The sequence below is a fragment of the Mytilus californianus genome, unplaced genomic scaffold, assembly GCF_021869535.1.
Source record: "Mytilus californianus isolate M0D057914Y unplaced genomic scaffold, xbMytCali1.0.p SCAF_5, whole genome shotgun sequence".
Lineage (NCBI taxonomy): Eukaryota > Metazoa > Mollusca > Bivalvia > Mytilida > Mytilidae > Mytilus > Mytilus californianus.
The window spans coordinates 51,430,337-51,456,758 of record NW_026262701.1 but is presented as its reverse complement, the minus strand read 5'-3'; the positions used below and the strand labels follow the sequence as shown (position 1 = coordinate 51,456,758).

Here is a 26,422-nt window from a genome sequence, read left to right as displayed (position 1 = left end):
ATGAAATGTTCAAAAGTAAGAAAAATATCTGACTTTAGCCTTTATCCTTCAACTAGACGCGAAGTATCCAATAAACTTATTGAAGATTAATCCCATGTTCCAAGAAATCAAATATGATGATTTCATGTCAGATTTAAATTGCAATTTTACAGTATCTTTTAAAAAAGTAAATAATTTATGAGTTTTTATTTATTAAAATGTACATTGAATAAACAATCGATATGTAGAATTATAATAGATTTTAGACAACAATGCTGCAAACTGATATTTTTGTTAGCAAGTAGGAAATTTAAAAAGAAAAATATGTTTCTGTAGTTGGCGAAAAATAATTGAAAGTGACGAAAGAGGTGGCTAAAAAGAAAATTGACCCAGGGGAAACCCTGATGGAACATTGAGTAAAACTTGTGCCTAACATCTTCTTGCCACTATCAACAGAAATAAGACTTGACAGATATCCCATTGAGGAGTAAAAAGTTTTATTCAGGGTGTGATGGTTTACACAGTTTGCACTGTTAGTCACTTGTCCGAAGCCCAAATAGTAAAATGTTATTCCAACTAGTCACTAGAAAGTATTTGCAAAACTTTGTTTACACACAGCCCATTATAGTCATAAGAAAAATTTTGGAATATTGGTCTTCAGACTAGAAGTTGGAAAAGATTATGGTGCAGACTGTTATATACCCAGTACATCCTTCAGAAAGGAATAGTCTTCTTTTTGTCAATAAATTTAAATGTCTTCCCGATTTTGTAGGATTTAATAAATATTCATGGTATTCTGTACTTGAAATTTAAATATAATTGTCTTTTTAAGTGTTAAAAGTAAGGTCAGTGGATCATAATGGCTTAAAACTTTTCCAACTTCACGGGTTGGTCTAGCTCTGTACTCAGGAAATTAATATTCTAGGTGAAAACAAAGCCATTGTTGTCCAATAGTTAAGATGCATGTACGTATGTCTGATAAGACAAACTCGTCTGTTAAGCTGTGAAGTCTGATGTCTAACTAGTCCTAATAATTATGACGTCTTGAAAGGCTATTTTAAATTTTTTTTCTGTGACACCTGGAACACAGAAAAAAAAATTAAAATAGCCTTTCAAGACGTCATAATTATTTGGACTAATGTCTAACAGAAAAAAAAAGAAACTGTAATAAATAATTAGTCCAAATGTTCAAAGGCTTTTTTTTTGTTGTGACTGAAAGGGTTAGAGCTATTTAAATTGTTTTGCTCCAACGCCTTCCTTCGATGTCATAAGATCCTCTCAAGATGACATAACTATTTTGACTACCTGCTGCATTTGTTTTCACCTATCCTAAGCCAGGAGCCTGTGGTTTAGTGGTTGTCATTTGTTGATGTGGTTCATATGTGTTTCTCGATTTTTATATACTAGTAGCTTTATAGACCGTTGGTTTTCCTGTTTGAATAGTATTACACTAGTAATTTTTCGGCCCTTCAATACATTCTGTAGGTTGCTGTTCGGTGCGAGCAAAGGCTCCGTGCTGAAGGCCGTACTTTGAGCTATAATTGTTTACTTTTCACATTTGTGACTTGGATTGAGAGTTGTGTCATTGTCACTTATACCACATCTTATTTCTAATAAATAAACGTGCAGGGGAGTTTACCATAATTTTTCAATTCAATTGTATTAATTTTTTAAGTTTACGTTTTCATTCTCATTTTTGACATGCTTTATCTAATTATAAAACAGAATCAAAAGGCTACCGATCGTAACAATCTGCTTAAAACTTTGATATTTGATTAAATATGCGATACCACGTGGTTGTGAAACCCCCCTTTTTCTAAATTTCTTATCCTTATTGCAACAGTGAACACTATGACCCAGTAGTATTTTTGCAAAGATATCACAGCATAGATAATGATATTTTAAGTTCGATTTTAAGTGCTAGTATATATTTGTGCTGTAATTGCTATCAAATTCGTACCTGGAAATCCCATTCTTACAGCACGTGTTCGTCGTTGTTGTCGTTTTATCTACCCAAAATGCATTAGAAAAGCAACTTCCGAATTGATGTAATCGGTAACCTTCGGAGGAATCCGCAACAGATGGAGGCAATCGACAATCCTCGGGTGAATCCGCTACTCTCCTTAGATGAAGGTACGGAATCGGCCGAGTTGTGACGAATGCAGATGGAGGAACGAAATCGGCCGAGTTTAGACGAGTGCGCTTTGATGGACTGTCTACAAACCTCATGTGAGTTCTAATACGATCAAAAGTAACAACGTACCATAAATAAACGAAGTCTGATTGGATGTGAACTGCGAAGTCTTTGATTGGACGTGAACTGAACGTGATTGATTGACATCCCAGAAAGAGTGTGACATATGTTGAATTTAAGAAATTGGGCTTTTTAATTATTAGTAATAGAGTCAAACAACTAAGACTCAATCATGTTTTCAACATTTTTAACAATATATGCCCAAATTATTTACATACTAATTTTGTTAAAAATAAAACATCTTTCAATACAAGATCTAGTAGTAAAAACTTCTATATACCAGGAATTAAAGGGTGTGAATCCACCACTTTCTTTTATAATGGAATAAAAGACTGGAATTCGTTACCAGACATGATTAAAAGTTGCTCTAAAAAATATAATTTTAAAGTACAAGTGAAAAAGTTTTTGATGGATAAATTTAAATCCATCTTTAATAGTGAATTTGTTTTTTATTAATTATACTGGGGCTTTGACCATATATCTGTGATAAATTCTAAATGATTTGTGCTTGTATTTCCTATGTGTCATTCCTTGGTGTAAACTGGAAGTCTCCGATTATAAAAGGACCCCACTGGAAATAAGTTTTAATAACTTTTGTGGGTCATCCTAAGATATTAGGCTATTTAAATTTCACTCATTATTTAATAATTTCATAATTTTATTTTTTAAATTAAAATTTTTAGTAAACATGTATATCATTTTAGTGTCTATAAACTATATCTAGTGCTATATCTGTGTCTTTGTAATATTTTGTATCTGTCAAATTGATGCCTTTTTATCTTGAATAAATATATATATATATATACCCTAAAAAATTAAAGAATACAGAAATTAAAGACCACCCATCCAGACTGTCTCATAGAAGTATTAACTTCTAGAGATATTTCCTGATGAAGGAAAGTATCATGATAAGTAAGCGACCAAGCGCTTTGGCCAAAGCATAAAGGCCTTTTTTGTATATATATATATATATATATAACCAGTCTAAAAGGGTACAACATCACCAAAAAATGACAATAAACGAACAAATGTAACTATAAATTTTTCGGATAACAGATATCCTTCATCAATATGAGCACGATGTAAAATGAATCAGATAAATCTATTCTGATTATTAAACTATAGCAATCTTGAATTCTATACAATAAAAATTTGCGTCTCTACATATGATGTTCGGGTGAAACTGTTTCACTTTTTTTATTGTATAGAATTCAAGATTGCTATAGTTTAATAATCAGAATAGATTTATCTGATTCATTTTACATCGTGCTCATATTGATGAAGGATATCTGTTATCCGAAATATTTATAGTTACATTTGTTCGTTTATTGTCATTTTTTGGTGATGTTGTACCTTTTTAGACTGGTTATATATTATATTTTGTAGTGTACTGTATCATATTTATATGATCCATCGCCCCGTAAGATTTATCGTTGGCTATTATTCAGTCATTTTATATATATATATATATATATAGAAGTCTATAAAAAGGACCAACCAGCAAATTTACTATGTACCGGATCGTCTAGAATAGTCGATACTGTGCAGATAAGGAAACAATTATATAAGTCTAGAGATTTGCACAACGCATATAATATGGTATTATACGAAGATGTTGTTATTAAATCGTGTTGTCAAATATTTCGGCTTAACAAATAGCCTTCTTCTCAGTGTCAATAATTTTAACAATACTGATTGTATGTATCAAAATAGATCAGTAATACAGGTAAGTTTTGGTCTATTGATTTAATCCAAAATCCTGAACATCATAATATAAAACAAAACTCGATACTCAAATAAACGTGACTGTGTGTATTTACATCCCAAAATGAGTGAAAAATAAAACTTAGTATTTTTTATTGATGCCGTTTGGATGATGTACATTTAGTTCCTTTATCCAAAAGCTTTCCCGAACCTGTCGCTGGGCATCACTCCAGTGAATGTTCTGTTCAATCACAAAGATTTCCATGCGGTTAAAGTCATCAAGTTTGTTACCAGACTGTCTGAAATGCTGAGAAACTGGGAGAAGTGGCTTCTTAGAGATATTACTCCTATGGCCATTGAGGCGTCCTCGATACCTCCAGCTCGCTCACAGATGGCATATATCCACTGATCTATATTCTAAGCCTACTGACTTTGTCTTTTATTTTGAAAAACAGCAATAAATAGAGAAAATCTGACAGGAGCAACAATAGTTATAATGTTGAGATCTACGAATTGTCCATATGCGTTAAAACCGTCACACATCTTCTTATAAGGAGTTATTTCCCTTAAATGACAAATTTTACCATTTTGTTTCACATTTGCCTATTATTTTGAAAACAATTATAGCTATAGAGAAACTTCAGAATGCAAAAATGATAAGCTGGACAAGTTCTACAAATAAGTCTACATGGTCAAAATCGTCAGCGACTCCTTATTACATTTAATGCCCTTTGATGACTATGTTTTGCCTTATATATCTTAAAAATTATAATAGATAGATAGAAAACTTAAATAAGCAAAAATGATCAGCAAGTCAAGATATACAAGTTAGACAAAAGAAGGAAATCGTCCGACGACTCCTTATTGCAGTTATTGTCCTTTAAATACTGTAACAATATTTACTATTTTTTTACGCTTTGTTTTTTATGATAAAAATTATAATAGATAAAAGACACTTTAAATCACAAAAGTGATCAACAATTAAGGCAAGATCTACTAACAAGTTAAAATTTGCTGATCATATAGTTAGTAGACTGTCACTTTTTATAGGAGTGATTGCCCTTATGAGAGGATTTTTTATCCTCTTTTGTGATTTGAGCAAAAACTACAGCTAATCAGACTAAATGATCAGTAATACAAGATTCACAAAACAGAGATTTTGTCATGAATCCTATTCTCGTCCACAATGTTGGAGAGTGTCCTGTTAAATATGCACATAGACCAAGGTGAGCGACACACTCAGGCTCTTTAGAGCCTCTAGTTTCAAACGGTTCACATAATTCTATGCATGGTTGACAATCTATTGATCATCTTGCGGTTGAATAAAAATTATTAAGAATTTGCACGCATATTTAGTCTGAAGAACATATTCTGTCATTTTACGAAAAGATATTCAAAATGACGAAAAGCTATATTTCATCAAATTTGCCAATAAAATTTGTAAAAGAAATAAAAAGGTCGTACACTAATCTTCCTAGGACATTTTTATGTCAGGTAGACGACCTTCAAGTAAATCAACGACAGGTGTGATAACTTGTTGTTACAGATATCAAATCGGTACATTACGTTTGCGCGCATTTGGGGATTAAATATTTTTACGTTAATTTGTGCGCAGCTTTTCATTAATTTACATTCATTTTACAGGTAAAACAGGTAAAAATAAAGATAATTTTTAATAAATTTGACCATAGTTATCCTGAATTTTCAATATATCTATAAATTTAAATTATATATATAGACAGAACACATATAAGACAGAACACATAAGTCTGGGATATTTCATGGCGATGCACAATATATAATTGCAATGGAATTTAGGTTTATGTCTTTTGGGTCATGTTGCATAGCAAAGAATGTCTTGACAGGGAAAAAAAGGGGAGTTTCTTCATTTTGTATCATATTTTGTAGGACATTTGTCTGTATTATTACTCTTTTTTACACAACTGTTTACAATTCGATAAAAGAGCGGTTTTATTGACCAGATGACACTGTTTATAATCTATTTTACACTTAGATATTTTGGCTGATTAAGATATCAAATTACAGTAACTTTTTTTTAAAATGGTATTTCATTTAAACATATTTTATTTGTCATTACATATAACAAAAAGGATCAGACACAAGTAATCACAACTTAGATAGTCCTCTCCTAAATATAATAAGTTATAATATATAAATATAAAGACATGCAACAACAACATTAGATAATTATATATAGATTTGTACAATAGTTATAAAAAAAAAGAAGAAAGTTCACAATTTCCCAAAAAGATAAACAACAGTCCTACGTCAAAAAGCTTAATTCATCGACATACTTAACTATATCAGTTATTATAATAAAAAAAAAAAAAAAAAAAAAAAAAAGAAAAGAAAAAGAAAAATATCTTTCTAAAGGTCAAAACGTTCACTTTTCCGAATAAAATGCAAGACTTCTTTAATTAAAGATGTATTTTGACTGAGAGTTAAATTTTCGTTTCCATTTAGTAAAGTACCAAGATCTAAAGACGGGACAAAAATTAGTTTGTCTAAAAGGCGAATTCTGATTTGTGCATAAAGCGGACATTCAAAGAAAAAATGAAATCTGTCTTCAGACCGACTGCCGCACCGCACCGACAGCTTTGATAATTAATATTTTGAATCTAAAAAGGTCAGAATTTAGAGTTGAACATGCATGTCTAAGCCTTGTTAATATTATGTTTGCCTTACGTTCTCCAACATAATAGTATTTTGGGGCTTTAGATTGATGTGATATCTTTCGTAGAGAATACTTAAATTTGGAGATTGAATCTACATTTCTAATTGCACTATCGATTTTATTCCATTTTCTTATAGTATTTGGAAAATATGAATTTTTTGTTAGTTCTAATCTACAAAAGGGTACTATGAGGTCAGGGTTGTTACGAAGATTATATCCAGAAATAGTTGATACAGGAGGTGGTATTAGTGTTCGTAAATAATTAGGTGCTTGTCCATTATAAATATTATAGAATAACTGATTGAGAAGTTTTCTTCGGTTTGTTCTATCAGAAAAAGGTTCCCAACCCGTTTCAGAATATAAAATTTCACTGTTGCAATAATAAGGTAGGCCTGTAACAATTCTTGCAGCTTCACGCTGAAGTTTTTCCAACAGTTCAGTATTAGTAACACCACAATTATCCCATACTTCGCAACCATACTCAAATAATGGTCTTATATAAGTTAAATAGAGTTTTTCTAAATTTGAAAATGGTATGTATCGTTTTCAAGTATAACAGCTGATTTGATAATCTATATTTATTAATCTGTAGCATACTAATGAAGTGATGACAAAAAATGAAAGATAACATTTAACATGCATTTGCCATGTATTTAAGCTCATGCAATAACTGCCTTAGTTCAAAAAGGTCGGTTTTTATTTGTATCACCAAAAGTATCTAAAGCCTTCAGAATCCTGACTTTAACCCTTAACATAATTATGTTTAGTAAATATACTAATTGTTTATTATATTTTATTGTTACATGTAGTACTTAATGAAAATTAATTTCTAAACAATTTTAGACTTTAGCAAAGTTCGTGAAATTTACTTCTTTTATATTCAAGTTAATATGAATTCATGAGACACTTTAGAATACACTAAACCAGGGGTTTATCGTCTCTCTTTTTATTTATGCCACGAGAATCCATCCCGGATAGAAATGATCAGTACAGTTCGAATGAAGTCAAGAAAATGCAGAGTCAGGCGTGGCCGGGTGCATATAGTGAACTGTCTCCCCCCGAGTCATCCATCCAACAATCCAGTCAAATGTTCTAACGGTTATTATGGTATGGCTTGTAAGCGTTAACATCGCAAGATCTACCGGTGCTGAATTTCCACCGACAAGGAAAATGTCACCAGTTTGTGGAATGTTCTTTTTAATCCATTTCACTTCAATTGAAAAGACAATGAATAAACACCTTTTATATAGATTTCTGAAATAGTCCATGGCATGAATTATAATTAAGGGTGCTGAAGGAATTAGCCATAGACATTGCACCAATCCTAACAACCATCTTCAGGCGATCCTATGAAACAGGTGATTTACCGGACATATGGAAAAAGGAAGTATCTGTCTTAATTCAGTCTCATAATTTTCCAATATCTCCAGGATTGGAAAAATCCTAAAAATGATAAATCTTGATCATTTAATTTGCTAAATGTTCTAATTTTTTGTCATATCCACAATCAAATCCTTTATCCGTTATTAATGGTAAACACTCACAAATACCTGCATTTAATTAAGACATGACTAACATTGTTTCTGTCTATGAAGAAATAACAATAAAAATGTGGTGCATGGTACCGGTCGACATGACAAAGGAGTAGGTCCGGTAAGACTCCCTTTTGTCCCCAAAATATAGCATTTTTACAAATTTGTTAAAATGTAAACTTTTAGCTACATATTGGAAAGTAGAATACTTTTGCTACATAAATATTGGCTGTTTTTGACAAGACAATGCACATGCATCAGGTACTAGCATCATTAATTCCTGCAAAATTACCGAAATCTTCACAATTTTAACATTTGAGCTATTTTTAGACGGTTTTTGTATAAAATGAAAGTGGCCGCACTTGTGTTCAGTCTTAATATTTAAATATATGTTGTACTTGATGATATTACATAACATATATAAAGGTTGAAACTGAACACGAATGCGGCCACTTTCATTTTAGACAAAAACCATCTGAAAAGTGACGTTTTGTGCCATATTTGATAGATTTTTCATATTTAAGCTTGAATTTGAGCGTCTTTAATGACCAAATCAGTTCAAATCTTTTACAAAAAACTAATTGAATCTACTAAAGTACACACTTAAGTGTTTAAAAAGTGTCAAAAATCTTTAATCAGATGTACTTCAAATTTTAGGCCAAAATTAGCCCTTAGAAGGGATGGGCAGTTCTTACTGGAAACTTAAAAAAAAAGAGAAAAACAATGAAATACTTTTTAACACTTTTAAATATTTTAATTAAGTCCTCTGAAAATGTATGAAAAACTCATTTAAAAATCTATTAAACCAAAATAACTAGTTTACTTTTTTCATTATTTGACTTTTTTCCTGTGACTTTAAACAAGTTTGATTTTGCCTAGACATCTTGGTTTTCAAATATTCGGATTTGAGCGTTCCTGTTGAAGGTAAATCAAGAAAAGAACTTCGGCTCCCGAGGGTATCCCGAGGGTATCATCAGCTCAGTAGTCAGTACTTCGGTACTGACATGATTTATAACAAACATTTCAAAAATTGTCCGTTAATAAATTTTGAAATTATACGAAACTAAGGTTTCAACTCCCTCATCAATATAAATAAGAAGTTGTTGTATGAGTGCCAATGAGACAACTCTCCATCCAAATCACACTGTGTAAAAAGTAAACAATTATAGGTCAAAGTACGGCCTTCAACACGGAGCCTTGGCTCACACCGAACAGCAAGCTATAAAGGGCCCAAAAATGACTAGTGTAAAACAATTTAAACAGGAAAACCATTGCAACAGTCTAATATATATAAAAAACGAGAAACGAGAAACACTTATGAACCACATCAACAAACGACAACTACTGAACAACAGGCTCCTGACTTAGGACAGGTGCATACAAATGCAGCGGGTTAAAACGTTTTAACAGGCGCCAACCTTCACCCTAACCTGAAACAGTAGTGTAACAATACAACATAAAAAGACACACTATAAAATATCAATTGAAATGGCTTAACTCGATCAAAAAGACATATAATAAACAAAAACAAGTAAACATACACTGAACGAATAAGTTTGATCTATGACACAATGTAAATACAATATTAATAAAAAAAAAGTTGTAGAACAATGTCAAAAAGACAACTCTAACCTGGGACAAAATGGCGTTAAATAAAAATAACGTACACAGGTGAATTTAAATATAATAATTTTGTTGTTAGGAGTACGCAAATATTTTTTCAAAATAAATAAATTTGTAAGTATGGTTAAACTGTACCTGGCTCTGTTTTCCTCATGTTTCCAATGCTAGTTTATTGTATTATTACAAAGGCGTTTAGGGTTTTATTTTAATATTTTAATTTCTCTGCATTTTTATGTTGGTTTTGCGTCAAATGTCACCCCATTGATTGTCGTAATTTCATTTATTAATAATTCGTTTTGAAATGTTTTCTTTCATATTGAATACACTCTGTGGAATGAAAAAATAAACAAATTTGCGCAATTTGTTTCTTTTAGAAGAGCAAAATCATGAATATATTAGCAGTAATTCTCCAGCACAATTATTTTTTACCACCTTCAGGAGAAAAGGTGCAGCTTCATAGCCGGAAGAAAATCATAGTAATAGCTAAATTGCAAATAATTAAGTGAAGACTATACTGTACCCTCCTTTTTTATTTGTGTCATTGGATTGCTATCTCATTGACTTGTATACCCTTATTTCCTTTTATTCACACATAGAAAAGTAAGTGGAAGTAAGGAACATCAACAAAATATCTTCCACAGACAACCTACTTCAACTAGTCCGAATATAGACCAATCTATATCATGTTACGTTTCAATTGTAATCTCGAGAACAATATCTCAAAAGAGTTTCGAATGGTTGAACTGCTTTAAAGTAGACCTAAGTATACTAACGGACCTAAGAACGTAACACACATTTTGGTGATTTATTTTTTTACAAAATCATGATCAATCCTTTGTTTTGTTTTATCTATTGGGAATCTATTCTTGGTTTTCATATGTAAAACTTGTATGAGAAGAAACCGGTATGGATTTGGTCACTTTGAAGAAATATTCCTCACATAAGAAAACTAAAACTATAAGAGAACAAATAAAATTGAAATTGAAGCATTTTTATGAAAAGCTAGTTAAGGATAAAATATCAGATATAAAGGATAACAGCAAACGCACTATTTATAAACATGTAAAACTAAAAAATACAGAAGAAAAATATTTGACTTGCTCAAAATTTGAATTTAGAAAACTGATAACAAAATTTAGAATAAGTGACCACAATTTATTAATAGAAAAGAGAAGATATCTTAAAATACCAAGAGAAGAATGATTATGCAAAAACTGCATAAAAATTGAAGACGAAATTCATTTCTTTTTATATTGTGGCAGTAACAGTAATAATAGAAAAGTTTATTTTGATTTTTTGATAAATGAGAATATGCAATTTACAGATTTAAATGATATATATAGATAAAATTACATATATTCTCAACCTAAGATCACACATTCAGGTAAATAAGCTCGGATCTTTTTTAAAACAGTCTATAGAACTGAGGACAGGGGACTCTTGAACTATTTACTTTTATTATGTATACAGTCCGCCAAAAGTTAAGCACCACCTATCTTTGTTGCATCGAAATTGTTTTCATTTAAAAAAACCAGTTAATCCTCGAAAAAGAGAAAATATTCATGTAGCAATTTTGCTAACATATGCCATAAACAAACCATAAACTTAAGTTTGGTCACTGACGCAGGTTCTATGCATTTGAACTTTGCGTTCATAGAAATAGTGAAAATTACACAAATCAGAAACGGAATTTAAGTTTTACTTTGATTTTATTTTTTTACAACAAATAATCACCCAAAATCATTAAAAGTCTCTACAAATAATCTTTGGTATGTTCGGCAAATTTAATGTCAATATTTAAGTCAATAGGATGTGTAACCATCTCTCTTCCGGTACAGTTCCATAACACGGCGTCTCATACTCTGTACAAGCCTTCTGAACTTTAGTTGAGCAAATTTATTCCATTCATCAACAATTGCCCCTCTTAAATCGCCAAGATTTTGCAAAGGTGGATCTCAACGATTGAGATTTCTGCCAATGGCATCCCAGACATGTTCGATAGGGTTCAGGTCTGGAGACATTGAAGGCCAAAAGATAGTGTCAATGGCTTCTTGATCTTTGTAATCGGTTACAATCCTTGCCCTGTGTGATCTAGCGTTGTCGTCCATGTAAGAGGGTCTTGACGCAAGTTGGGGATTCTCAAAATGAGGGACTACAATGTTTCTAAGCACCAAATCCCTGCATGTCTGTCTGTTCACGTTACCCTGCAAAATATGCATACCCAGCTTACAACAGTATGAGAAGAAACCCCATACTGTAACACCACCATCAACGATTGCTCAGTGTCGTTGGGCACTTGTTGTTTTGGGGATAGGCAGTTTTATTTCCCCGCCAAACTCGTATTCTGCCGTCTATTGGTCGTAACAGAAATCAACTCTCATCTGACCAATGAATATTTTGCCAGGTTCTCATGTTCCATCGTCGATGAGCATTAGCCCTTTGAAACCTGATTATACGGTGCCTGGCTGTTAGGGCACGTCTTTTGACAACACGACGTGCTCTTATGTAGCCTCTATGAAGTCGACGGACCAATGTTCGAACACTACCACGACCACCTGGAGGCCAGTGGTGTCTAAGCTATGGGGCAGGAGTAAATGGGTTGGCTTTAGCACGACCAATAAGTAGTCTGTCATCACGATAGGTAGTTAAACGGGGTCTTCCGGACCTTGGTCCATCATTTACAGTTCCTGGGTCAATATGACGTTGTAAAAATCTGACAATGACGGTGCGATTAACATTGAAATGGTTACCAATGCTCCTAGTGCTCCTACCGGCATTTGACATGTCAATTGCTTGTCAACGTTCAGTCACAGATAACTTACGGCTTGCCATATTTCACAGTGACTTGGTGAAGGTCAAATTTCATGTGTACGCGGGACAGTAGGAAGATGATTTAAAGGCATCGAAACAGTGTATTTGTAAAAGTGCAGATGACCTTTAATAAAAGGTTGCTTGGCGGGTATATCGGAGTTTAATTTTTTTGGTCGTAATGAATTTTCTAAGTGTATGCTATAGGCAATTCATAACACCAAACATAAATATTTTTTTCGCAATAGTTAAAAAAATATTGACAGTTATATATAGGCGGTGCTTAACTTTTGGCGGACTGTATATATTAATGATCTTGTTGAATATTGTTTATTTCTATTTTGTTATGTTGTGTCACATGCTATAAACAGTCGGAAAGCTGACCCCGGTTTGACCCCATTTCTATAGACAACCATGGAAGTCATGAGACTACCATATTTGGGCATTTTTTTGTCACTTTTTCATCAATTGAAACGAGTCTATTTCCTCCAAAAAGTCATATCAAATGAAATCAAAGCATGCAGTACGTTATAAATGCCAACTGCATATTCGTTTTAGAAGTTCTAACATACAAATTGTTTTGATTAAACGTACTGAATTAGAATACGAAGCCTTCAAACCCCAGGTCGTCACCCGCCGCGTCAATTTTTTCAACACACAAGTTGAAATTTCTTTCTTAACTTCTGGGGAACCTATGCTGAATTTTAAATATATGATGAGGCTTTTAATGAACTGGCCTGTGTCAAATTTGTGCCACTAAATACGCTGTAATACGCAAATATGCCACTTCGATGTGTCGAAATTTCTGACGAAGCGGTTCCGATAGTAATTTACGAGTTACTTTTGTTGACACTTTTCATGAACAAACTTATTTGTACTATTATATATATATATATTTAGCACCGGACAGCAAATCCGTGATTTGTCCGTTAAAATCCCGTTTATTACGGCCGAGAATCAAGTAGAGATAATTTCTGGGCAAGCCGTCAACAGATGTCGCTGCGCAGAAAAAAATTCCCCGCGGAAGACAACCCGGTAGGAAATCGTGAATTTGTGAAATTTTAAGAAACCAAACGTATCATGAGCGGTATACATGATATTATGAGTTTTAAAATTATTTGAAAAATATAAGAAGTCAAAGTAATGTGTTGTTGAAAAAGAAATTCAAATCATTAATTTTCTGTCTTCGGAACCGCCATTTTTCAACCTCTACTGTCATTGACAAATTTTCAGCTCGGGACGAATTGACACAGACCTGGTTTACCCAGGAAAAATAAATATGAAATATTTTAAACTGGAACATGGATAACAGAACTGATGTGGTCACATGACGTTACCATTCGTTGTTTACACACGAGCACAATTTCAGTACACATCACAATTTGGTAAGGCCGCGCCGGGACTCCCTATTATTTTTTCTTAAAACTTCATCTTCCGGTTTGCTGGTGAAACGAAGGAAAATACTTGTTTCTGTCATGCAAAATACACAAATACAACCTATAAATCGATTATCAGATCTTCGTCATATTGATAATGTTAAATATCGTCTGTATGACACAATATGAAGCCTTTTTGAACTCTTTCGCTGCGCACACTGGACAAAAAACTTCATATTGTGACTCGCAGCTGATATTTTACAATATCAATATGCAGACAACCTGATAATCGGTACATATCACGTTAGAAACTCCTCTTACAGTCCTTACAACAACGGTACAGACAGACTGGATTAGTTAATGACCACCCATGACTAGATAAACCTGTAGTGACATTGCCACGTCAATAAAATTTCTTCATGCAACGCCATTTTGGAGGCATGTCTACTATTGCAACCTCAACTGCTTAACAAGTCGTCATATGTCATGGGAGACAGATTCACCCCATAAATGTTTGTCACATACTGAAATGCCATAGAATCAACTGCAGAAAACCATTTAAGGGCCACAGTTTAAACCACATAATTGACAAAACAGACTGTAATGGGTGGAACAGAGGCAAAATCAGAAGTGACTAAACAACACGCAAAACATGCCCAATAGAACTGGTTGACTTTTCTGTCAATCATTTAGGTGCTGGTTCTAAGCAGTCATTGATAAGGAGAAAACCAGGCCTTCAGTGCATTCCACATGATTTGAACATTAAACGTGATGTAATTAATCAAACATTCGAACAGCTCACCTTATTCAGACACTAAAGTAATGTATGTTACTTTGTATATTGATTTAATATTGCTTTTTTTTCATAAAAAAAAAGAAAAAGAATAATCTAGTGTTGCGTTTTTAATGCCCGTCAGTATATTTGAAATTTCATACAGTATGTTTAATAAATTCTAACGACTGATATTTAGTTACGTCAAATTTCAAAGCATTGAAATATTCGTCCCTTGTTCGATTGTAAATTAACTGGTCCATACATTGTAAGGCATATGGTTGGTAATGGAGATAAAACTTGTTGGCAAACATTTCTGGTCTTGAAGCTAGCAATGGCAAATCTCCTATTCCAAATACGCAAACCAGTCTAACACGTGAACCATGGCACGGCCAGTTATAGATGTGATTCCCCCAGTTTTTAAATCGTGTAAGAAAGGGCTTTGTGTCACAGTCTGTTTCCGGAACACCTGGAAAAAATATATACATGTAATAGTTTGACAGTATTAACAAGTCGGTGTCAAAGTCTTGACTTACATCTAAAAATAATCATGAGGTCGGTTTTCTTTAATTTTCAGTGTTATATTCGAGCCATTATTTTGTTTGGTGTTTTCATTCCAAATGTCCGCTTCAGTAAAATTATAGGGTTAGAGAATTAACACGTTCCGGTACATTATGCACTTGTATTTGTACCTACAAAGATACATTAGACAATCCGCTGACTCATCGGCCTATTTGAACAGTAGAAACATGACGGGTGTTACTGGTGTCACAGATGCTGTTGATTCTTCTAGATTATTAGCATTCAACCAGTTTAATAGGGTTCGTGTTATGAAATAAATAGTTTTCTATGTAGTGCTGTGTGGGCTGTTGTTTGTCTTGTCTTGTCTTGAACCACAAAAATGTTGACTGGGGTATAGAAACATAGTCATCCCTTATTCTTCTTTCGTACGACATTAGATAAGAAAAGAGTGCCACGCTCTCTCCACGGAAAGAACGATTGCAAAAACTATATGAGTATTAATATATAATTCTTTACATGCTTGAAATATTTTCAATTTGACGTTAAGCAAGCAATCAATCAATTAATCGGTTTTGATTTGATTATTGTGTTATCCTGGGATTATTATCTTAGCGACCTATATATGGGGTTTTCTTGATCCCTTGGTATATTCTCGCTGTTTTATTGTCGATGTTAGGTTGTTAAAACATTACTATTTCTGAATAGCAGGTACATGTACATTTTTTTTTCAATTAAACTGTGATCATTTAGATGTTTTAAGAGAATACAATTGATAAGCGTTGATTTGTTAAAAAGATACCATGAACCCAGAGACTGAATTATGTCTTTTTCATGATCCTATGCTTATCCATTGTGTCTGTTATTTAATATATTTTTGTTACGTCTTTTCAAAATTCCAGTTCCTTCATTAAGTAGATCCTATTATCAGTAAGTTCAAATAACAACCTAATTGTCTTGAGTGATGCACATGAAACACCTATTAGTTAGAAGTACGCAGGTATAGTGGATTTAAATCATGAAATAACATTAAAAACAAAATCGCATACTGTGTTCTGGAATTTCTATTAATGATGATGAAGAATATGAATATCATCCGTAATTTACAAAATAAGGCATACTCGATGTATTTTCGAAAAGTACAAATATTAATGACTTGTATTTTGATGAAATTTTAGGAAGAAACATAATTCGAGTCACATTACGGTTAACACTGAAAGTAATTTGCAATATGCATTTTTATAAAAGATATATTGGAAGTTTAATGTTTGCAGATGATATATTAATAATGTCAGAATCAAAAGAAGGTCTTCAGGAAAGCTTAGATAAATTTTCTTCTTACTGTGATAAATGGCAACTCACTGTTATTTGTAAAAAGACTAAGACTATGGTTGTTGCTCATCGTCATAAAAAGACGCAAATTACAATATTTAATTGCAAGCACACTTTTTTAGAATCAGTAAATGAATTTAAATTTTTAGGCAACTTGCTCTCACACAATGGAAACTTATTGTCATCTGCGGAAGCACTTTCCAAATAAGCTCTTAAAGTTATGTACTCTATCAAAAGCTATCAAGTGGTCTGAACCAATTACCAGCAAATGACAAGGTACGATAAGGCCCGTTTTTGGCCCCCCTATTTTCTCATTTTTCAAATTCTGTTTTGGAAAGCTACTTATCACGTTAAAATACTCCCTTAGGTTTGAAGTTTGTTTGGATGAACTTCAAAACCATTTATTTCAGAAAATAGGTTAGTATAGGGGGGTCAAAGAGCATCAAAAACGCCAAAAGAAGGAAAAATTACGATTTTTGGTCATGGTTTCCTAAAATTGAATAGGGTGCGCCTACGTGACCCGGAGAAAATTACGGCGATTTAGACATCAAAAACAGTGCTTATGAACTTGGAATAAAAAAATTACTGGGTCACGTCGGCGCAGGCACTTAAAAACTAAAAATTCGTCGTACGGAACACCTGCAAAGTGAATAATATTGACAATATTTGAATAATAACAGAAAGTTTACCCCCCTCACCTCACCCAGTTGCTAAAATAAGTGGTTTTGAAGTTCATCCAAACAAACTTCAAGCATCTGGGAATATTTCAACATAATAAGTAGCTCTCCAAAAAAGAATTTGAAAAATGAGTAAATGGGGGGCCAAAAACAGGCCTTATCGTACCTTGTCCTTTGTCTGTTCATTTATTTGATTCTTTGGATTGTCCTATTCTTACATAGTATATATAATTGTGAAATTTGGTATATGGATGTGTACAGATATACTATAATGCAATTGCTAGAGCAAGAAAAATAATTCTCCTTCGGATAAACTCAATTTTATAGATAAGAGTCCCCCTGAAAAATTCACAATAAGTTTTGTAAATTTACACTTGGAATAAAGAAATGTGCCAGTAACATTGCCTCTAGATCTGAATTAGGAAGATTCCCTCTTTATTGTTTCATTTCCACGCAGTCGCCTTTGTATGAAGATCGACTTTTGAGTAAAAACTCATCTGATTTATTTAAAGAGTGTTACTCTCTTTTAAAGTCACTACATGATCAAGGTATATACTCATGATACTCATATGTAAATCATATTAGGTCCGACAATAATATTAGCAAACCCAAAAGATGACACTAAAAACAAATACATAGCCTGTAAGAATTTTTAATTAGTAAAAAATACTATAAAAATGAACTTCAGCAAAGATATAAAGAAATATATGACAATTAGATATCATCTCTTGACACTTGAACTTCTTTTGTGTAAAGCATATAAAAACTGAATATAAGCAAGAATTTTATTTGACATACCCTAGCCCTAATCTTGATACAAGAAAACTTATATGCAAATTTAGAATTAGTGATAATTCTCTCGCTATTGAAACTGGAAGATATAAAAATAGTCCACGCCCTCAAAGACTTTGTAATAAGTGCAAAGTTGTGGATGATGAATCCCATTTCTTTTTATTATGTAAAAGAAATAATGATTTTTAATGAAACTGAGGTCAGGGGGCACTTGAGGTCATTTGTTGTGTTGTGTGTTTAATATTTTGTTTTATTTTGATGTGAATATAAATGTCATCATTATATTGTTGTTATGCATGTAATTGTTATGCCTTTGACCCTCTTATGGGTGTAGTTTGTGCTTAATAAAGTATTAATAAAGTTAAACACGTAAGCTTGAACCATCCTTAAAAAATAAGTTATGTAAATGTAAGAGAGTTATCCGCCTGAGGACAATGAGTGCTGAATATATTGTAAAATGAACTGGTAGATCCGTTTTGACTACAAGCAAAGTGTCTAAACAGTTCTCTGTTTGACCTTGAATCAACCGTTCAAGCAATACGTAATGTCTTTAAAATTTACACTCACATTTCAAAATTATATGATAATATCGGATTTGAATTTAAATATTTTGAATATTTACTCATTTAGTAGTACTCCAGTCATCAGTGAAAATGATTGCTTCAACTAAACTTTTGCTGTCATCAAGACCAGATCTACAACGGAATTAATACAGCTCGCGCAAATACATGTTATAAGTTTCTGCAATATTTAAGGAATAAATAAACCTGTTGCAATGAATCATAGTATGGGCATGTTAATGGCAAAGCTAAATATATTATAGTTTACCCTTGTATGAGCCTGGAATATTCAACTGCGGATTATGGTTGAGTGTAGAGAAAAACACTTCGTCAGGAACTTTAACACTTCGAGTCCAATTGAAAAAAGCCTTAGCTATATTATCAAAGAGGAGGTATTCTACAAATCCTCTGGTAACAGCAACATGCACGGACCCTTTTACAGGACGAATGTCATGGGGTGGTGGAAGTACATTTTTCCATCTAGCTTTGTTAGCTCTGAAATGTAATTAAACACTGTTTCGATTAAATAATTCTGTTCACTGAAAAAAAGAATAACAAATGACCATGTATTTTAATCATAATTTAACACTCGTGTTCAGCTTATTGTTTACACATAATTCTGATATTTATGAAAGTTTTACAGTGTTTTTTTTTTTAACTTTTGTGTTTATTAGACAAAATGTTATATACAACTTAAACTATTGAGACGTAAAATGACTGGCATACTTTATATATTCCACAGGACTTCTATTGGCAAGCCAATATGGCAATGTATATTAAGCAAATGGCTTTTTTAGGATCGACATCGAAGGTTTTTTTGTTTTTTCAATTAAACTTTTTCCATTTGCCTTCATGTTTTGTGTAAAGCTGGACATCCTGAAATATACTTGTATGATAATTTCGCTGTTGCAAAAATATAAACCTGAGCAAACAAAAAACAAACAAAAAGAAAGTAAGAAAGACTGAAAAAAATATATCGTTATACGCAGTGGATTTCAAATTATTGAACAAACAAGTACCTGGTGCTTACGTTTATATTTTTTGCTACAGCAAAATAATTATACAAGTATATTTCAGGATATCCAGCTTTACACTAAACATTTGTTGAAAAAGCTAAAAGTTTCGATTTTTTTTCAGTTATTTCTTTTGAAGATGAATTACATGTTATTCAAAAGATTTACTGATAAAGGTCTGCATATAATGTACTGGACAGCTGCCGATATTAGAGTGTAAAACGGCAGAGTTTCTTATCAACCGAGTTAATACTTCGAGCTTTCATTACTGTTTTGATTGTACTTGATACGTTTTTTTCTAAATACTTTTCATTATTTAACAGATGAAAATAAAAAAAAAGGACGAGTAAAGACCAAACTTAATCATTCCTAGTTGTAGCAAAGTTGAGCACCGTCGTCTTTGGTTGTTATCATTTGTTAAATCTCTATGTTTTTTATTATTTAGGAAATCTGGTATTACATTACAGTCAGCTCTTTGATAATCTCTGTTAAATACATTCACAGCTTTTCTAAGACTCCGGCGATTTAGGGTTTGGTACATGTATATATAATACAGACACTTAATATTCATTTTAGAAGACTGTGTATATTCATGAATATCTCTAGATGTCTATCTTTCTAAGTCGCAGGATTGCTATCTCAAGGACGTTTACCACAGACTTCCCTTTAATATTCAAATGAATATTTAAAAAGAGAAAATTATATGTCCTAGTCAGGCGTGCTAATCTTATAGAAGCTTCGGGAATAGCATTTATAGTCGGAGGGATTATATATTAATTAAAAAGAAATTCTCCTATGACTTATTACTATTTTTATAATTTTTGACCAAAAAAATCATATATCATAATTACTTGTAGACTTGCAACAGATTTGGAAATAGAAAAAGAAACCGATATTATCACTTTCTGAAAACAAGAGATGGTAATTCCTATGGCTAAAAATATTTTCAAAGGTTATTGATCCAACATGTCCAAGTTGACTATAATACTTAATTATGAGGGTTTGGATAGGGGTTTACAGAATAGAGAATAATGGGCAAGACTATAAAGAATAGAAAAAAAAACCAAAAGACAAAGAAATAAGGAAATTAGAGAATAATGAGGGGCTAAATTATAAAGAATGGAGAATGATTGACAAAAAGTATAAAGAATACAGAAAAATGGCCTAGAAAATTAAAGAATACAGAAATGATGGACCCTATTCAGACCCTCAATTATAAATTTGCAGATGAATAATCATGACAAAAAGGTTACGAGATATCTCTCTCTCAAAATTTTAAACTTGTATTGATACAATTAGTTTTCGACATAGTAATTACTCAAGGAAGATATTTCATTTTATTTAAAATTAAATATTATTTATCAATGAACGGTCATAATGGGTGCCCTATTATGATAGAACATTCTTTCGTAACGTAGAATACTAAAATTCTAATAATAATACGTTTATTAGGAAATAACTGAGTAACGCAGGGAAAAGAGGTAGGTTTTCTATTCGCCATAAAATGGGATGGAAGCATGGACTGTCAACGATTACGTTTTTCGCTAGACAACATCAAAAACAAGAATTATATGAAGTAGAAAATATCGGTAATTTCATTAAAACATGTATTAAGTTTTCTCGTTTGAATTGTTTTATATTTGTCATTTCGGGGCCTTTTATAACTGACTATGCGGTATGGGCTTTGCTCATTGTTGAAGGTCGTATGGTGACCTAAGTTGTTAATTTATGTGTCATTCACCACATCTTCTTTTTATATCACATAAAAAAGTTTATAGTAGCACAAATGTATATGTAAACATAGATTGACTGAAAGCATGAGAGTTGATACACATTTAGAGTCATATAAAAACAAATCATTAATGTTCATAGTAAAAATAAACATTCCAACTATTTTCACTTACCTTTTTACAGTACTTTCTATGTCGTTGGCTCCATTATAACTTTTTAATATTTTTACTAACTCTAAATTTGTTCTCAATGGAAATTCTTGGCCAGTCAAATTAATAAAATATTTCCACTTCTTGTGTTTCCAGAGATCTTTCATGCATGCAATTTCCGGTAATAAAACTCCAACTGTCCCCCATACTACATTGAAAGATCTTGAAGATATGAACACATTTTCGAAACAACTAGTTATACTCTGAAGTGCCAGTTTGAAATTGGGATCAGCTTTTGTATCACAATGTATACAATATACGTTTTGAGGACGATAAATTGATCTTAATAACATTTCGACTTGTTGTATGCCTTTAAAGACAAGAATGCTATAAGCTATTGGGAAATTTTCTTCCTCTTCTGTCAGGGAAGATGTTATATATCCTCTGTCTTGTTTGTATTTTTCGCAGTCTTTGCTTATATTTATGTATGACGAAGACGTTATCTCTGCAAATGGTTGTTTCAACATATGGTTTAAGGTTTTGTTTTGTTCTAATGTGTTATTATCAAATAGACGCCTGCAGTTGACATTTTCGACTGTTCTGTCCTGTTGAAATAACACCCAGTCCGGTAGATTTTTCTTTTCACTCTCATTAATTTCATCCATTTTATTCATTTTCACTTTAGGGTACGGGATAAATCCTGGACAGCCTGTTATTTTCTTTGAAACTGTCATTGGTTCATTTCTTTCTTGGTACAAAATTGTAGAATGCTTATTCCACAGAGATAAAAACGATAAGTTTTTAATGTCCATAACAGATATTTTTCCGAATGTGCCACCCTCAAAGTAGCCTTCTAGGTGTAATGTTCCATTATTTTCAGAGTATTTCGAAGATATGAAGGTGGAAAATTTGTCACGTTCCTTTATTTGTTTTATTGGAATGTATGAAATTCGAGTATTATAATGAATGTAGTATATGCATATTAGCAAAAACGATAAAATATATATAATGCTATTTTTGAACTTTTCGCTTTTGGTTATTCTCATCACTGAAAAAGGTAGCCGCAGATTTTTTAATGCGGTGCAAACTATGCAACGTTGCTATGGAAACAAGATGGCCGTCTTGATTCTACAATAGAGTAAAAGATATCATATTATCACTATTTTACAAATTTCATGACATGTAGTTAGTTCAGGGTGTATTTATATACACATGATACATTTTCTGTAATGTCTATCCTATGAAAGATGTATAAAGCTTTATATGAATAAAATGAGACAAAGAGACAGCAGTCAAACGATACAAATTATCAAATGACATCTATTCAATACAACATTTTTTTTTATATTTGAAAACCGCATTTAAGGTTCAGTGGTAATTTTGGAATATGTCTGAACATAACAGCGGTTATATATTTTGATACTAAACGACATCAACCCCTCATTTTGTTATTAGCCAATAATTTTGATGACAAAAGTAGTTGAAAATAGGAAATCAAAAGTTGCGTGAACAGTACAGCGTGTCAATAAACGCATCCGAGCTCACCCGTGAGCTCAAAATCCTTCCTACAAAAACTAAAAACAAAAAACAAAAACTCGTGCTAAATTATACAAAACTGTGACTGCACAAATCTCTTTCAGAGGAAGTAATTGCTTTTCTACAAGAATTATCGTCTAAACCTGAAAATAATTAAAATGTAAAACACAGAAATGCAATACATAAATTCATACTGGTATTTGTAAATGACACCGGTGTATGGCCCAGTAATACAAGCAACATGACGTTTACGTGAATAAACCCTAACACAAAACCGATAGGAAAACTGACAATCCTTGTCAATTAAGATTGGAGTCGAACGCCCCTGTCACGTGCAGGAAAACTGAATTAACTTACTTTTTGAAAGCAAAGAATTGTTCTGTAATCTCCATATCAATATCTACTCAACAAAAACATTTCTAATGTACCTGAAATATATATAGATTGTTTATCTCTGAGTTCAACCCTATATTTGTTTAAACAATTTTGTACCAAAAGTTTAGTTTTCAGTATTTTAATTTTAATGACCGGAAACAAAAACAAAAATATTGTTCATCCTTTGCCTGGAAACCCCTGTTATCATTTCAAACTTGATCAAATTTAAGGTTATGTGAATTAACTTGTACCGATGTGTTTTGTTTTTTTAGTGATTTCTTTGGGTAAGACGAGAGATATATTGTCGTGCATCCAAAAATACCCTGTTTGCTGATGAAGTGTTTCACCATGAATAAAATATTGAATTTTAATGGTAATTTAGACGTATATTGAGATAAAGGTCATCTTCAATAAAGTAGTATATACTTAGCGAGCAAAAGATATTGATAGTTAAAATTGCACAAACTAAATTAATCTGATGAGTGTTAATTGTAACTTTGACATGGAAGGAGATATGAAAATTAATTTTGTAAACATATGGTCAATCCTTCAGTAATTTTATTGAATTAATCAATTATCAATTTTCAAACACATTTATTATTATAATATTTAATCTTAAACAATTGTTTTAGATCCATTCATTACCAACATAAGGGCGTTCGTAATGAATTCAACGATGAGTGAACCAATAGCATATAACATTTTTGTATTCTTTAATTTTTAGGCCAGTTTTCTCTATTCTTTATGCGTTTTGCCCATTATTCTCTATCCTTTATATTTTAGCACCTCATTATTGTCTATTCTTTATTTTTTTGGTCCATTTTTCTCTATTCTTTATATTTTTTGCCCATTATTCTCTATTCTGTAAACCACCATCCACACCCTCAATAAGGATAGATGGTAAACATCGACAACCTGACTTGGGACAGTCACATAAACAATGTGGCGGCGTTAAAATTATTATCAGCGCTCAACTCTCCAATAACTTTGGACAGTGGTGCATCCGCAAAACGTGAGAACAAACTGTAAAAATTATCTAGAAAAGATTTGACTTAGTTATCAGATCAATATTTAATACAAACAACTAACAAAAAAAAAAACACAAAGAGTACACGCAGTTACTGGAAGCTAGTTCACAGCCTCTTGTATATGTATATAAACCATGTTTTCCTAGACTAAGTTGTAATAGTACAAGGGAGAATTTTAAAGTCACAAAGTTATATAAGATTTCACATACAAATTATTGAAAAGAATCTAGAATTCTAACTGAAAATAAGAAAATGTGTTTATCTCTTATATTTTCTTGAATTTTTTCAATGAAAATTCGTAAACTATGATCACATTTGTATAGAATGCACCCTAAATCAGCAAAACCCGTCTTTGATAAAATAGCAACTCTGGTTGGGCGTGTATCATTTAAACTTGTCCATCTGAAGCAATACAACCCTATTCGCCCTTTTAGAATCTAAATGACTATGGGTAATCTCAAAACGTCACGTCATTGTTTTAATTTCTATTGTTAACCATGTTTTTTTTAACAATCACTACGTTTTGTTGTACACTTTTGAAAATATTACCCAGAATGCATTAAATTTGGAAACGGCGAATTACTCCTACTATTTTTATACAACGTATGTATTTATACTTAATATACTAAAAGAGTAAATATTATCACGATTTTGATATTATCAAAATGTTTGCAAAATTATCGGATGTTGTTTTTTTGTATATTTCATGTGAATGTTTTTCATGGACGGCACATGATAGTACCACTGAATTGGTCATACTATTTTCAAGTTAAATTCCTTTTTCCATAATTTAACAAAAAGGTGTGTACACATACGAAATATGTACACAATCTTATTGAGATGTTGTTATGGTCATTTATGCTAGAGGATTGTGAATCAAATTCGTAAAATCATCATATGTCTGTGTGCAGTAGTAAGAGGTGACAAACGTAAATATCAAAAAACCTCATAGTCTGTGGAATGAATAATATATATAAAATAAACAAATGACGTCCTTACCCTCTAACAAACTTTACTTTCTATATGAATGGTCACTCGGATCAAACACCGTTTAAATAAGATAGATTTATAAGACCTTTAACAAATAAAATTCTAATTACACAGAAAATACCAACATTTGGACATTTAAATTTTATAAATACACTTTCATATACACGAGAAACTAATTTTGATAATTATTTTTGTCAATATTTAACACACATGTACATTACTAAAGGGAAATCGCTTACTTAAAGATCTCTAAATGACGATTGGTAAATGTATAATTAACTTTTGATAATATCTCGCTAATGACCATCTTATTGTATGATATTTTGAAAACTTCCGCAGTTCCAATTGAAAGATTGGCATGTTCCGATTTTTTGAAAATCGTTGTTTTAAAAAATATTTTTAACATGTTTAAGTGGTTAGTTTGCTCATTAACGAAAAACGAATGCAAGGACTGTGAGTCATAATATAATTACCAGGAAAACAACTATTTCCGAAGAAAAATGTAGATAAACTCTCGTATAATTTTCATAACTAGAAAGAATGAATATTATAAATAGAAATTGGTTTTGAAACACCAAATTGCATCTCGGCCAATCTATAAAGGAACAAACAATTATATAGAATGGGGTAGTGACAAAATCGAAACGTCGAATATCAGAGAATCTACTGAAAACTTCGAAAGGAAATCCTTGAAATAGGATTTGCATTTAGTTGCGGAATAGGTAAGCTCTAAGTTTGAACAAAGCACATTTCGGAAAGATTGAGATACTTAAAAGCACGAAGACTGGATTAAATAATCATTTCCCTATCATAAGATCTTGGAGCCCATGGGATAAGAAAATGAAGAAAAATTTCAAAACGTGACCGAAAATACCCCCCTCCCCCCCCCTCCCCGACCTTACCATCCTATTTTGAAGTTACCCTTATCCTGAGTTAGAAATTGTAGGTCTTTTGTTTCTGCGTGTCTGGCAATTCGA

General features: G+C 32.1%; 2 protein-coding genes across 2 annotated transcripts in view; both read right to left on the bottom strand.

Annotated features, from left to right (window-relative positions):
• LOC127702465 (rRNA 2'-O-methyltransferase fibrillarin-like) overlaps positions 1–1,996 on the bottom strand; it is a 47,919-nt gene extending 45,923 nt beyond the window's left edge. The window contains exon 1 of the mRNA XM_052206674.1: positions 1,940–1,996. Coding sequence (XP_052062634.1) covers positions 1,940–1,952 — 13 coding nt within the window. The 5' untranslated portion in view covers positions 1,953–1,996. The remainder of the gene's footprint in view (positions 1–1,939) is intronic.
• A 12,863-nt stretch (positions 1,997–14,859) lies between these two features.
• On the bottom strand, positions 14,860–23,499 carry LOC127700941 (beta-1,3-galactosyl-O-glycosyl-glycoprotein beta-1,6-N-acetylglucosaminyltransferase-like). The gene is made up of 4 exons (XM_052204677.1): positions 23,410–23,499; positions 21,541–22,644; positions 18,892–19,118; positions 14,860–15,212 (listed from the first exon to the last, which is right to left on the bottom strand). The coding sequence occupies exons 2-4, from the start codon at positions 22,560–22,562 to the stop codon at positions 14,902–14,904; spliced, it is 1,560 nt and encodes a 519-aa protein (XP_052060637.1). The 5' UTR covers positions 22,563–22,644; positions 23,410–23,499; the 3' UTR covers positions 14,860–14,901.
• Between the last annotated feature and the right edge of the window lie 2,923 nt (positions 23,500–26,422).